Source organism: Calypte anna, chromosome Z (assembly GCF_003957555.1).
Source record: "Calypte anna isolate BGI_N300 chromosome Z, bCalAnn1_v1.p, whole genome shotgun sequence".
Taxonomy (NCBI): domain Eukaryota; kingdom Metazoa; phylum Chordata; class Aves; order Apodiformes; family Trochilidae; genus Calypte; species Calypte anna.
In genome coordinates this window covers 4,256,474-4,270,733 of record NC_044274.1, presented here as the reverse complement: position 1 = coordinate 4,270,733, position 14,260 = coordinate 4,256,474, and the positions used below count along the sequence as shown (strand labels likewise).

At 43.6% G+C, this 14,260-nt stretch overlaps 1 protein-coding gene across 1 annotated transcript in view; it reads right to left on the bottom strand.

The window, feature by feature from the left end:
- LOXHD1 (lipoxygenase homology domains 1) overlaps window positions 1-14,260 on the bottom strand; it is a 133,062-nt gene that overhangs the window by 28,132 nt on the left and 90,670 nt on the right. The window contains exons 33-35 of the mRNA XM_030466835.1: window positions 13,623-13,808; window positions 10,291-10,418; window positions 5,790-5,907 (exon numbers count right to left, since the gene is read on the bottom strand). Of these exons, the coding sequence (XP_030322695.1) occupies window positions 5,790-5,907; window positions 10,291-10,418; window positions 13,623-13,808 (432 nt within the window). The remainder of the gene's footprint in view (window positions 1-5,789; window positions 5,908-10,290; window positions 10,419-13,622; window positions 13,809-14,260) is intronic.

The window sequence follows — 14,260 nt, the reverse complement described above, 5'->3', positions numbered from 1 at the left end:
ATTTTGGGCTGCTGAAGCTGTCCCAGTTTTCTGAAAAGCTGCTTATTCACAGCTGGTCACAGAGTTATTTATTCTCAAAAAAACCCCAAAAAAACCAAAAAAAAACCAAACCACCAAAAAAACCAACCCAAAAAAACCCAAAACCAAACCCCAGAAGAAACCAAACCAAAAATATGCTTTATGAGTCAAGAGATGTTGAAACAAACCTTTGCTTTGAACCAAGCATAAATCAGGTCTCCACCACACCAGCTGGGGCACAGACCACAAGGAAATCTCTCTCAAAGATTGTGTGAGTGATGACAACATCTACATTCTAGAGCAATCCACTCCAGAAACTTTTCTTTGGCTATTATTTGCAAATTTGAATCAGGAGTAACCCCAGGTTGACTGAAAATGGGGTTTTTGGTTTGGTTTTTTTGTTTGTTTGTTTCTTTGTTTGGTTGGTTTGGTTTTGGTTTTTTGTTTTATTTTTTGTTTTTTTGTTTTGTTGCTTCTCATACTCTTTGCTGTAAAAGGTTCAGCCCACTCTACCCTGCTCAGGAATGGCAATGACACTGTTAGTAGCAAACTGCCCTGAGAAAAGCTTTCAGGGAAATGTCACCAAAGCAACAGGGGGTAGAAGAAGATTAGAGCTGCCAGCTGGAGTGCACTTGCAGACAAGAAGATCAGACCTCTCACAAATAGCCAGACCATGCCCTGGTCTCCAGGTACTATCCAGGAAAAAATTGTCTGTCTACCAAGACCCCCAGAGCCAAACACCCTCTCTTTCCATCCCCAGCCTCTCAACTCGGATGACTGATTTCATCTGTGTGCAGCTGGTGTGAGCAGCCAGCACAGAGGGAGCAAGCAGCCTCTGATTTCTCCTTCTGGGGTGGCACTGATGAGGAGCAGACATGAGCTGGCAAGGTGTCCTGAAAGCCCAGAAACCAGCCCTGTCCTGGGCTGCATCCCCAGCAGGGCCAGGGAGGGGATTGTCCCCCTCTGCTCCACTCTGGGGAGACCCCCCTGGGGTGCTGGGTCCAGTTCTGGGGTCCCCAAGCCCAGAAGGAGATGGAGCTGTTGGAGTGAGTCCAGAGGAGGCCCTGGAGCTGCTGGGAGGGCTGGAGCAGCTCTGGAGCCAGGCTGAGAGAGTTGGGGTTGTTGAGGTTGGAGAAGAGAAGGCTGCAGGGAGACCTTAGAGCACCTTCCAGTGCCTGAAGGGGCTCCAGGAAAGCTGGGGAGGGACTTGGGATGAGAACATGGAGTGATGGGAGGAGGGGGAAGGGTTTCAAACCGAAGGACTAAAGGTTTAAATTAGGTATTTAGGAAGAAATTCTTTGTTGTGAGGGTGGTGAAACCCAGGAAAAAGTTTCCCAGAGGAGCTGTGGCTGCCCTCATCCCTGGCAGTGTTCAAGCCCAAGTTGGATGGATCAGCCTGGGTTAGTTGGAGGTGTCCCTGACCATGACAGAGGGGGGTTGGAACTAAATGACCTTTAAGGTCCTACCTTCCAATCCAAACCATTCTAGGAAGAATTTTACAAGCTTCGTTGGCTCAGATGAGAGCACAGCAAAGAATGTGGTGGTACCAGGAAACTCCTTGCAGGCTGACTGATCAGTGACCAAGTGGGTACCTTGCTTGCCTTATCTAGTTTGAAGAGCTAAATGCCAGGGATCCATCCCAAGCAGATGGTGTTGGCTCTTCCTGTGGTCAATGGTTGGAGCTGGGGATCACCAGGGCAGCAGCAAATCCCCCAAAATTCTGGGCAGCCACTCAAGGTGCCAATCCCTCCTCCCTCAGATCTTTCTCTTTGCTGACTACTGAGAGGCCTGAATCATTCAGTGGAAGAGCTGAAAGTTGGTTGTAGCTTTCTCAATGACTAAAATAGTACAAAATCCTACGAGGAGGTGTTTGTGGGTGTTACACACACACAGGATGATGCCAGATTTTGGTTTGGGTCATCTGGGTCAAGAAAGTCATCTCAGGGAGCTGAGCTGAGGCCACTTTAATTTTTTTTTGTCTTTTTTAAAATTTTTTTTCCTCTCAGAAAAATTAGCTACAGCTTGGCAATGAGACTGCTGCTTTACATTGCACCTACACTACCTTTTAGGATACCTAGGATTTGGTGTGGGCATCCTGTGTGCTTTTAAGCTCAGATATTATCACCAGCCATGCACAGGTTTTAACTGTAGAACTGTAGCACACCTATGGAAATGAAAAACATGTACAGTAAATATGAATATAATGTTGAAAATTCATAGCTGACAGGAACTTTATATCTGCAGCCTGAAATTAATTGTTCCCTGTGTTCTGCAACAGAAAAGTTTTTGGCACATTCCAACCATTTTATTTACCCCATCCCAGCCTCCTTGAGGTTGCAGTGTAAAACATGTTCTGCAGGGGCTCTCACCCCACTGACATTTCATCTGTAACAAATTATTTCAAATTTTCTCTTCAAATATCCTTTATATAGATGAAAAAGAACTGAATACAAAATAAGTCCCACATTCAGGATTATTTGTGACGTTTGAATGAAATGCAATTAGTGCTTCATTAAGAGAGCTTCTTATCTGTCTGCCTTTCACAGCACAAAGTAATATTAAAATTCTGAGGGAAGCCACTCAGCAGAATCCAGCAGTTTTACAACTCCTGTTATTCCAATCAGAAAGCCCTCATCCCTTTTTATTTCTGGTTTTCCAACTTCATACCTAAGACACTGGGCAGCCCGTGAAATCATTATATGGACTAATGAACTGTCCATCCCAGGATGGTTTGGTTTAGGTAAGTTTCTTAGCTAGAAGTGACAAATTGGATTGGTTAGAAGTGACCATTGGATTGATTTAGATAAGTTTCTTAGTTAGAAGTGACAAATTTTTTATGCTGAGGGTGGTGAGACCCTGGCCCAGGGTGCCCAGAGAGGTGGGAGATGCCCCATCCCAGGAACCATTCCAGGTCAGGTAGGATGGGACTCTGAGTAACCTGATGCAGTTCTGATGTCCCTGCTGACTGCAGGGGTTGGACTGGATGGTCCTGCAAGGTCCCTTCCCATCTAAACCATGGTTTGGATTCTATGGATTCTATGATTCTACTCTCTGATCTTTCAGAAGTATCGTGGTAGTTTGATGAGGAACAACATGAGGTTCGTCATGAGGTCAGAGGAAAATATCCAAACTCTGTCTCTCCCAGCAATGGTGACATCAGAAAGTGTTGCTCAGCTTTAGAGACATTTTTGTTGTGTCTTCCTGTGCATAGCAATGATCAGGGATGCTCATTCAGACCCAACATACCACTTATCATTTTTTTTCCCTCTAGAGGTATTGGTGTTTAAATCTTTTTGCCACTTTTGGTGCAGTTTGAGTCTTTGTCACTCAATTCATTACTTTGCTGTGATTCTGGATTCTGAATGAAACTTCAGTATAGTTTATCTAAACAGAAACAGAGAAAAAACAAAAAAAAAAAAAAAAAAAGAAAGAAAGAAAGAGAAAAAAGAGAGAGAAAGAGAGACTACTTCCTGCTAGTAAATGGAATCTTTTGCCTGTGTACAACATCATTGATAATTCATGCATTTTAATTGGTATTTATACACTTCTATTTCTGGCAAACTAGAAGCAGTATAAATTATGACCAGCAACAGTTTACAAAAAGACCAAGGAGAATTAGAAAGATCATTTATTGTCATTTCAATAGAGCAAGAACACTGAGAATATCCTGCAGAGAAATGGAGCAACAAATGGTTAATTACGGGCTTGATGGCTTTATCTAGCTTCTCATTTCAGTGTGCTAGTTAGCACTAACTGTGAACCATCTGTCTGAGAGTTTAGCACTACCCCCACAAGTATTTCATTATGCCATTTTAATATGCACTTTTGACAGAAATGGAAATGGGCTCAGATCAGTTTTCATGTCACACCAGGCTACATAAGTTTCCAGGGCTGGAATACAAATCAGAGAACACAAATCCTTCCCTCCTCTTCCTGACCACTCACTCTCTGCCCAGGAATGCGATCATTATGTTTACAGGGAAGGTGGGAAAGAAAACTAATAAATAAAGTTCTCTGCTATCTCTGGAGCTGGAAGACACACACACTCCCTCCCCCACCCATCCTCTCTAAGAAAAATAGAAACCCTGGGTGCAATTTTCAAAAGCTGCTAAAATCCTGGTCTCAAAGAATTGTGTGCACAGTCTGCCTGCTGCTTCTGTAGAGGTCTGAGAGGGTTATAAATCCACCTTCTTGGGTCCAAATGAGAGGTCTTTTTGCCCACCTCTCCAGGAAAACCTTGCTTTGGGTGGGACAGAGGGACAGGACAGCTGTCTTGACAAATGGACAGAGGTGGCAACAGGAAGGTGGGAAGGTGATGCCTGTCACTGAAGATGCCACTGTCCCTTGCCTTTGAGCTATTGCTAATTCATGGCTGGAAGATCTGGAATGTTTCTGGATGAGCAGATTTTATTTGACTTTATTTCATATGAACATGATTTGTAGAACCCAGGGGAAGGCACTGGGGAACTGGCAAAGGGAGTTTGACCAAGATGACTGAATCAAATCAGGGAGCAGATTGAGTTATTCTTTGGGCACAGAGAGAAAAAAATTATGTCTGTGGCATATATTCTGATGACACATGCTGGAGGGCTGATGCTTTGGAAAGCTGCATGAGAGTCACTGAGAAAAGAGTTAGAAGTGGCAATTCTGAAGTGCAAAAAGGTATTGCACTACTGAAATTCTTTCTAGGTGGTGCTATGGCAGCTGAAGAACAGTTCATCACTTGACTGCAAACTGGTGGCCACCCAGGGCCAGTGCTTAGGAACTCATTATTGATGAGAAAATGAAGGAGAGCTTCAGAGTCATTGAAAAGGATTAAAGGGTAAAACCCACCCCGAATCATGCACTATGCTTTCTGACCATAGGGTCTGAGCTTAGTCTCATAAAAAAGTCAAGATACAGAAATAGAGGACATCTACTCCAGAAAAAAAACCCATGCTAAATAAAAGCAGCAGAGATGTGTTCCTCCCTTAATGACATCTGATGAGGTGGAATCAGCACATCACCCCATCTTTATCTTAGAAATATGATTGTAAGGGACCCATAAGAAGCAAAGTATGGCCAAATATAACTGGCCATAACTGGCCAAATATAAGTCATCTTTACAAGTATCTGGTGGTTTGGTAGAGAAGGCAAGCAAGCATAAAAGCAAGCAAGCACTGTGCTTTTATACAAGACAGGGCACCAGGGAAAAACACAATCAACAGTAGCAGTGGGAGCCATTTCACTCCAGTCAAAATGCAAGGAGTAGATGACACCATAACTTGTATGAACAAGAAAAGAAAGAACTCTGCCTCTGTACTAGAGGGAGAAGGGAAGGGGAGAGATGGGATGCTTCACCTGATGATGCTTACCCCCTCCTGAAAGGATGGATTATTTGAAAATTCTGTCTGTCCTTGCCTGGCAGATGGGGACTGACTTACCCATGGGGTCAGAGCAGGGCAGAGCTCTCCAGGAGCTGAGGGTACATACTGGGGACCAAAAAATACTGCGAGTGCCCTGGTGGCAAGCTATGGTTCTTTTGCAGGGAGGGAGAACAAGATCTAACAGGAGAGTCTGTTGTGAAGGTTTGCAACACAGCTTTTGCCTTTCTTCACTTCTTTTTGACTCCATTCCCAGAGTGAAAAAACAATAAAAGTTTAAATAATGAGAAAATAAATGTGAAAATGTAGGAAATGAATAAAAGTGAGCCACTTGCTGCCTTTCTCCTCTTTCTCAAGGCTTGAGGCACAAACACATTGGAAAGAGCCACATGGTATGGAGTGCATTACCTTTTCCAGGAACCAGTGAGGGCGAGTCCCCTTTCCGTCTGTCCGGATCCTCATCTTCCTGAGGGGTGCAATGTCAGCAATCTCCATAATAAAACTGTCCTCTTGGCCTCTCTCAAACCTGCAGGGGTTGAAGGAGCAAGGAAGTTTCTTCACTGCTTTGTAGCATCGTTGCACCTGGGTCCCCTGCCCAGGCTGCAACTAAATGAAAAGTTTATGGGTTGCCCTTTAATGCACTTGAGCTTTTCTGCCTGGCAGCCACCAGCTGCTGTGTTGTTTTTTTTTTTTTTTTGGCAAAACACCTCAGCTCAGATTTGAGAGGGATTCCTCCTCCCCTGGAAAATCCAGCCCATATGGGGCAGCTGGAGTCATTCCAGGCAGCCCTCAGCGTACACCATCACCCTGTTTGAAACCAGAAACAAGAGAGACTCCACAGCCAGGCTCATGCACATCACCTTCCACCTGCCTTAGCCCTTAGCCCACTAGAAGGCAAAGCAATTTTTGCTTCATCTCCTTCTGCTAAGAAGTAGCACATTTACTGTAGTATCTGAACAGTTTCTGAAGCTCAGCTAAACACAGAAGACAGATCACAAGTCAGAGCCCAGTGCCTGAGTGAAGTAGGAAAAGAGACATTGTGTTAGAAATAAGCCAAAGCCAACCATCCCACATCCCCCTCCTCAATTTGGGGATTTGGGATTTGCAAACTAGCTCTAAGAACCAGCACTGGTTTCTCTAACATCGCCTGAAAGATCTTACCCTACGTTTGGCTGCTCTGTATAGGCACAGGGGTGTGTAGAAACTGCTCATACACATAAATCAGCAGAAAGCTGGAAAAGGAGAAAAACTGGCATATGCTCCTTGAAGAAGATTTAGCACTGGCTAGGGTGACAGCTACCTTGCCTCTCTCTTAGCATCAATGGTGCTAGGAAGAAAGCCTTGATCCAGTGCCATTGCTGCCTCAGGCTCTGTGTTAATTTGTTCAGAGTAGGTGTGTCTTCTAGGTTTGCTCCAGAAAATATTCTGGAAGACCTGTCATGGGCTGGGAGGTGGAAATCTGTCCCTTGCTAACTAGAAGGGCAGCCAAATCCAGGGGGATCTATCTCAGGTGGGGATGGTCTACAGGTGTCACCAGGACCTCTCTGCTGCTGAGAATCCTCCCTCATGCCAACTCCTTGTGAGTGAGTTACCTCAGCCTGCTGAGAGGCTTAAAGAGAGTTCTGCAAACTGTGGGCAATACCAGAATATAGATAATCCATAATTAAGAAGTCTCACATTCCTGGAAATGGATGTAGCCTCCTACAGTTGTTCAATGACAGGATATGGAGGAAAAACCACGTTTCTTTACCAACCTCTGCTCAGATTACACCCTACAGCATGACTGTGATTATCCTCATACCATTATCTGAGTCTGCATAGCTGCAGATATTAGCAATAGGGGTTGGCTCAAGCCTCTCAGTTTTCATCCAGGTTTTGCTTTCCTTGCACTCCCAGGGGCATTTGCATAGGGTGCTTTGGTCCCAGTCCATTTCTAATTATTGAGGGTTATGTTTGCTCTTTGAAAAGCTCCCCTCTCTTGTTATTTGTTTTTCTGTGGTACCAGATACCAAGACAGACTGACTCAGTGTGAGAAAGAGAATGTGCTTTTGTGCCTGGGCTGGGTTGATTTCCACTTCTATTTAAGAAGAAGGTGTGACCCATCCAGCTTGAATTATCCCATGATCTGATGGCCACTATTACTGACAAAGTAAGTAATAAACCACTATTACTTACAAAGCTGCATAAAAAGCTTTCACTCTGCTCCTTCCCAGGCTGAGCAACTCTCAGCTGAACAGTCAGTCAGCAAAACAAACCATTATTTTTCTCCAGTAAATGCAGGCTGATACTCACCTGCTGCTTCCAAGAAGTCATTGTACTGAAGGGAAGCAATTGCTAAAGTGGTAAACTGGGGGATCCAAGAGCTCTTTTGAATCCCTAAATTATATGACCATGAGCCTGAAGAAAATTGAGAAGCAAAGAAGCACCCAGACAAGCTGACTGATTCTATTTCTTTTCCAGGACACGGAAGCATTTATCTGAGGGATTTCACTAAGCTTTCCTGCCCATGCCTGCACTTATAAATATTTCTAATGCCCAGAGGTCTTGGCAATAACAATAATGTAGCTGGAATTGCCTTAAATCTGCAGCAGGTTAGACTGGCAATTCCTCATAATGCACTAAGATGCTGTGGGTGAATTGAGACTGGATGTCCCTCATAAAGATGAAGTGCCTTCTACCACTGGGTTGCAGTGGCTCTCACCCATCCCTCTGTGTTGCTGGTGCACAGGCTGGTGAGATTTCCATGTAAAAAAAGAGACAGGGAAGCCTTGTTAGCAGCTGGATGAAAAACCATGCTAGTGGAGTAAAAACAGGCAGTAGGAGTGTCTGGGACATGCATGTCCTCTGAAAAGAGTGTTAATGAGATGATGAGAGCTCTTTCCAGCTGGAGGCGTGATACAGAGAGCCTCCATGGAGAGGAGATGTTCCAGCACACCCCCAAAGGACATCACAGTATCTTGGGGAATTAACATGTTAGCAGCTGTGTTTTACATGTCCTGGTTCTTTATAAAGCCCCAATGAGTTTTCATCACACTTTGTAGACCCTCTACTGGCAGAAGGCAACCCAAGCAACTACTAATACACAAAGTGTGTGCCTCTCCCATCTGTTACTGCAATTTCATATCTTTATGGAAGAGATTATCCATCCTACCATATAGAAAAATGCAATGGGTTTTCATAAGCCTCAGAGTTTAGGGATATCACTTGCCTGGCCAGCTGGAGCAGAATTGCAGTCCTTCTCTTGAGGAGCTGGAGCTGCTTGGCTGTCTTTTAGATATTTCTTTGTTGATGTACCCTGATGTGAATCTGGCCTTGTTTTGAAAACCAAACAGTCCCTGTGCACTTTCCCACCTACTAGAAGTGCACGTCAGTCTTAAAACAGTGGGAGAAAGGCCAGTTCAGGATTACCTGGTGTCTTGGAAGGGGACATTACATATCTGTAACCCAAGCCCATTGCCTCACATGTTGGATGTCCCTGTGAAGTGGAGCAAGGCCAAGACCTACATCTCTCTTCTCATGGAGAGTTTAGTCAGCAGCACCTCTGCTACAATTTTTTTTTTATTGCTTTATTTTGTTTTGTTTTCCCACAGAAAACAAGGCTTGTGCCTGTTACTAAGTAAACACATGAAAGTTTCAAGCTTTGATGCACCCACTCTGCTAATGACAGCTGCAAGTAAAGCATCCCCTGAACAAACACCCCTATGCAGGGAGCTTTATCCTCACTTATCCAGCACACACTTGACACTCAAAGCTGCAGCAGAGGAACTGCATTGCCAGGAGGCTGGTGGAAGAGTCCATCATCTCATCAAGCCAAGTTCAAACTATGGCCCAGCACTCCAGCCCTCCAGATGCTCTGCAGATGCTTTGCTGAATAAGATCAGAGGTAGCCAGTTAATTGAATTTAAGGCTGATGAAGCTTATCTCTGAAAGCCGGTTAGTGACATATTTGTTTCTGCTGAACTTTTCAGTGTCAGAAGATGCTAAAAAGAAAAAGGAAAGCTTGAGGGAACAGATCAGGTGAATGTGGGGTTTTTTTTTGGTTTAGGGAAGTGCTGGTGTCAGATTAGGATTACAATGTAGCTGCCTCTGCTGAAGAAAACACAAGATTTCACCTTTTCAGCTAAACACAGCTCACAGCCCATTTCCCTCTCTCCTCATCATGAGGCCACATCTGGGCACAGAGGTGTAATCACACATGCCTTTTGTGTCAGCTGCCAGCTCGGGTTCCAAAACCACCCAGTTACATTGAGGTGGCACAGAGCCCAACCCAAGAAGCTCACTTCTCATCAGAGTCCTCATCTTACCAACTCAGACCCTGGCATCTTTCACACAGCTTCTGGACCACGAGATCTGACATACGGCCAGCAAAAAAAATGGAGGGGAGGTGGCACTGATGGGATCACAGACACATCCCAAGGCATGTATGAGGACATTGGTTTGCCTTCCTTTCATGATACTCATGCACTCCCATTAAGTAATGTTTAATTTAAATTGTTTATTTGTATTATTCTTTTTTTTCACAAAATATGCATTTTGCAGAAATCTCACCTGTGGTTTTCATGCAGTGTCCACCCACGCTTCCTCTTGGAGCTGGTGCAAGACTTCACAGTTCATTGTTTTTTTTGGTCTCAGTGCTTATCCCTAAAGCCACTGAAGGAACAGGCTGAGCAAAACTCCTTCAAATGACAAGGGATGGTTTCCCTTGCTACACAGTGCTCTCCTTTTCTCCACTCTGCTAGATGCACTACAGTAACACTTACAAGGGGCCCGATTCAGAATCTAGTAAGTCAATGGGAATTTATATCTGTGTTTCTGGAAGCAGAATCACAGCCCCAAGTGCTTCTCAACTTGACACCAGAATCTGTTACAACTCCACTTCTAACCAATGAAAATAACAACCTGTCTGTACCTGTCTCCATTTTTTTCCAGCTGCATGTCCTCAGTGGTGCCATTGGATCCAAAGACGGTCATGAAAATACTGGCATCGGTACCACCACCTTCGGTGTCCCCAGTCACAACTGTGACTTCGTAGAGGATCTGGTGAGGATGTGAAACAACCAGAAGGTCTCATGTGAGTAGCTCTTCTTAACCCACGCAAAAGCCTGGGCAAAATGCTAGACAGGCTCTGCAAGAGGTCTACCACTTAGCCAGAAATTGTTAGAACACAGCTTTGTCATTTCTCCCCACACCATCATTCCCAAGAGGCAACGTTAGGGATTGGAAGTTACTACAGGACCTCCCACTGCCTCACCTCTGACTTTTTCTGCAGATTTTCTACATCTAGATAGACTCAGAGAGACACGTTCAGTTTGACCACCATATGCTTGGGTAAGGACAAAGCCCTGAAGTGCTTCTTCACAGGAGTCACAACCCTCACATCAGTGTGGGGAGCTCCTGGTTCTGGCATCTCCTCCCAACAAACTCCCAGTGCTCCAGACCCCTTCAGTGCAGTGAACTTTTGCTGTTTTGTTGTGGGATTTTTTTTTTCTGGAGTGGTTTGTTGTTGTTGTTTGTTTGTTGTTTTGCTGGTTTTTTGTTTGTTTGTTTGTTTGTTTGTTTGTTTGTTTTGGTTTTTTAAGTCCAAATGTTTCCCAAAGACATAATTGTTTCTTTGCTTTGACTGCAAAATATTTCCCTAAAAGTTTTTGCTGTCTATCTGGACAATTTTAAGCCCAACATTGCTAATAGCTCTGAAGTCTTTATCCCAGTGGTCTCCACAGCAGAAAAATGCAGGTCTGCTGTTTCCAACGAGATGCACACTGCCAGATCTCATACATTAAAGGTATGCCAATTTCTGAAGAGACGTTTTCACCTTATTAGCCTGACTTTGTTCTCTTCTCCTGACATGTGAATAATAAGATTCAGTGTAAGGTATTTCAAAAGCTGCAAATCCCAGTGGCTGTCAGTGGCATTAAGAGTTTTAGGCCACTTACATGCTTTCAAGACTGTACCTATGGTAACAAGATGTCTGGGTTTAAGAAGTGGAAGAATACCAATAAACAGCCCTGGAAAAAAATACATTTAAAGTACTGTACTGCTAGGCACATTTTATTGGCCTATCTTGTGATTACCACATAAATAAACACTGCAAAGGAATAATGTATGGAAAAAATTATTTTTCATGTTTTTTCAGTCCTGAGTAACCTGTCCATTGCATATTCACCTACCCACATCTTACGTCATAGCTGATCACCACATTTTCTACAAGTGAGAGATTAAAAGCTCTTCTACAAATGCATTAAAGGCTTTTAATGACTGTGATGGATATTACTTAGTTACTTTATGTAGGGGAAAAATACAAAGAAAGAATATCAAGAAAACTAGATAATAAAATTGAAATGGGCTACACATGGCTGTGCAAGAGTCAAGCAAAATCAAAATAAAAGAGCAGTAACTTCCCCAAGGCTGTCAAAGATATTAGTCTTATTTGACCTTAAAAAGTAATAATAATAAAAAAAATCAGCTTCTCACTACAGCTACAGCTACTACGAGGCAATGGTCCCAGACTCACTCAACTAGAAGACTTCTCAGAAAGTCAAATGTACATTTCTTATTTCATGTCTCCAGCATCTCCCCTGGTTGCCTTCAAACCTTTCAGCAAGTTTCTTCTTTTCACAGAAAAAAACCCACTTAAATATGTCTATTTCTGGCATGATTATGAAAATACATATTCAGGATTGGGCTTTTAAAGGAAGACTGAACATAAGTCTTCATTAACGTCCACTTCAATTTATGGGCAAGCCATCAACTCACTGATAAGAATTTGGAAACCTCATCCAGGAGGTTAAATAACTGATGGGAAGTTTTTAAGAGATAAGATTTTAACCTTGGTATTCAGTCTGAGAGAGACTGATTTTTTTTCCCCTCTTAGGTCAATTCTACCCCTGAAACCTGTGTTGAGTTGTTGAAACCTTCACAAATGCTAAAAATGCAATCACATTTTCCTGTGTCTGGGGAACAAGAAAGATTTCAGGAGAATATACTTAGCAGAAGAATCAAGAGCAGCATAAAAAAAAAATTAATGTACTATGAAAGTGTAACCTCACTGTAAATAGTAATACATCTATAGAGATTTTAAATTGTCAGACAGGTATTAAACAGAGCATTATTGTCTCATTCATCCAGACTGTTATTTCTGTTCTAAATCTTGCATACAAAATCAGCAAAACTCATCTTTCCAATTTGTACTCAGTTGAAATATGGCATAGGGCACATTGCTTCAAATTTCATATATATGGATGAAAAGACTATACAGTTTTTTCATTGCTTATTCATCTTTAATCAGTTATTCATTTAGAAGATCAGACTTACAAATATCTCCATATTTCAACAGCTTCCAATTCTTACTAGTTTCTAATTGAATTCAGCTTCCCTAACCCATATTAGAGAAGCTGATATGTAGCCACACTACACAGAGATTAAAATACCTCCACGACTCCAATTCAGTGAGCTGGAAGTATCTCCTCAAACAAAATACACTGGCATTAGACTCCACCAAGGCGTTCACCTTGCAGTTCTGTGGGCACCAGGTGGTGGAGTGACAAAATGAGGACATGCTGATGAACTGCATCCTACCTGCTTTTCCCTATCCTGTCCTCCTGCCTACACCTTGACATCATTATTAGAGAGCGCTCTAGGTGGTAATAACAGTGCTAAACTATTCCGAAAGGTTTTGCTAAAGAAATGACAGAGAAATCCCCCACAAATAAAAAGGTCAAACCACATGCAGAAGTCATGGAATCACATAATGGTTTGGGTGGGAGGGGACCTCTCAAGTCCATCCAGTCCAACCCCAGGGATAGCTCCAACTGGATCAGGTTGCTCAGAGCCCCATCCAACCTGACCTGGAATGGTTCCAGGGATGGGGCATCTCCCACCTCTCTGAGCAACCTGGGCCAGGGTCTCACCACCCTTAGCATAAAAAAATTCTTCATAGTATCTAATCTGAATCTTCCCTCTTATAGCTTAAGCCCATGACCCCTTATCCTACTGATGCAGGCCCTGCTAAACTTCTGTCCCCATCTTTCTTATGGGTCAACTTGAAGAACTGAAAGGCCACAACAAGATCTGCCTGGAGCTTTCTCTGCTCCAGGCTGAACAACCCCAACTCTCTCAGCCTTTCCTCACAGAACAGGTGCTTCAGCCCCCACATAATTTTTGTGGCCCTTCTGACACACAACCTGTATTAGCATAGTAAGTCCGTGCAACAACTAAAGGATACAGGATGATCCTGGAGCCTACCTTGAGGCCAACATTAACACAGTCTGCATCCAGGATGTTGAGGATTCGTGAGGTGAGTCCATCACCTTTGTCTCTGGCCAGCCAGCACTTACAGACAAAGTTATACATGACTCCTTTGGTGGGTACAACAATGTTGATTTCTTCCACAAGCCAACAGCTCTCAGGGGTAGCTCCATCATGCCCCACCTGTGAGAGTCAGTGAGAAAACAGCAGCTCATTAAGGGGTGTCTCTTTGGAGGAGGGTGTTCTAGACTGGGTGTTCTAAACAGTGATGAAGGACTAAGAGTGCTGACTATGTACACTGTCACACAAACCACTTCCAGAGTGGAAAGTAGTGTACTGTGAGGTGATTTGTGCCATTGCTGCCCAACAGGCAAGACACCAGGGTGCATGATAGCTGGTGGGGGCAAGGAAACTTAGGCCACCTTCTACTGAGCATGAAGGAAGGCAGGACATTTGCCAGTCCTAAAAGTAAGCGAAGGAAACATGAACTCCACTGACCTACATGAAATCATGTCCACTCTCCTGCTATTCTTCTTCTGCTCCATTGACTTCTGCCTACTAGATGGTGATCCCTGCAGCCCCTTTTCTCCAACCTTCCAACACCTTCTACTGCTGCTGCAACACTTAGAGGTGAT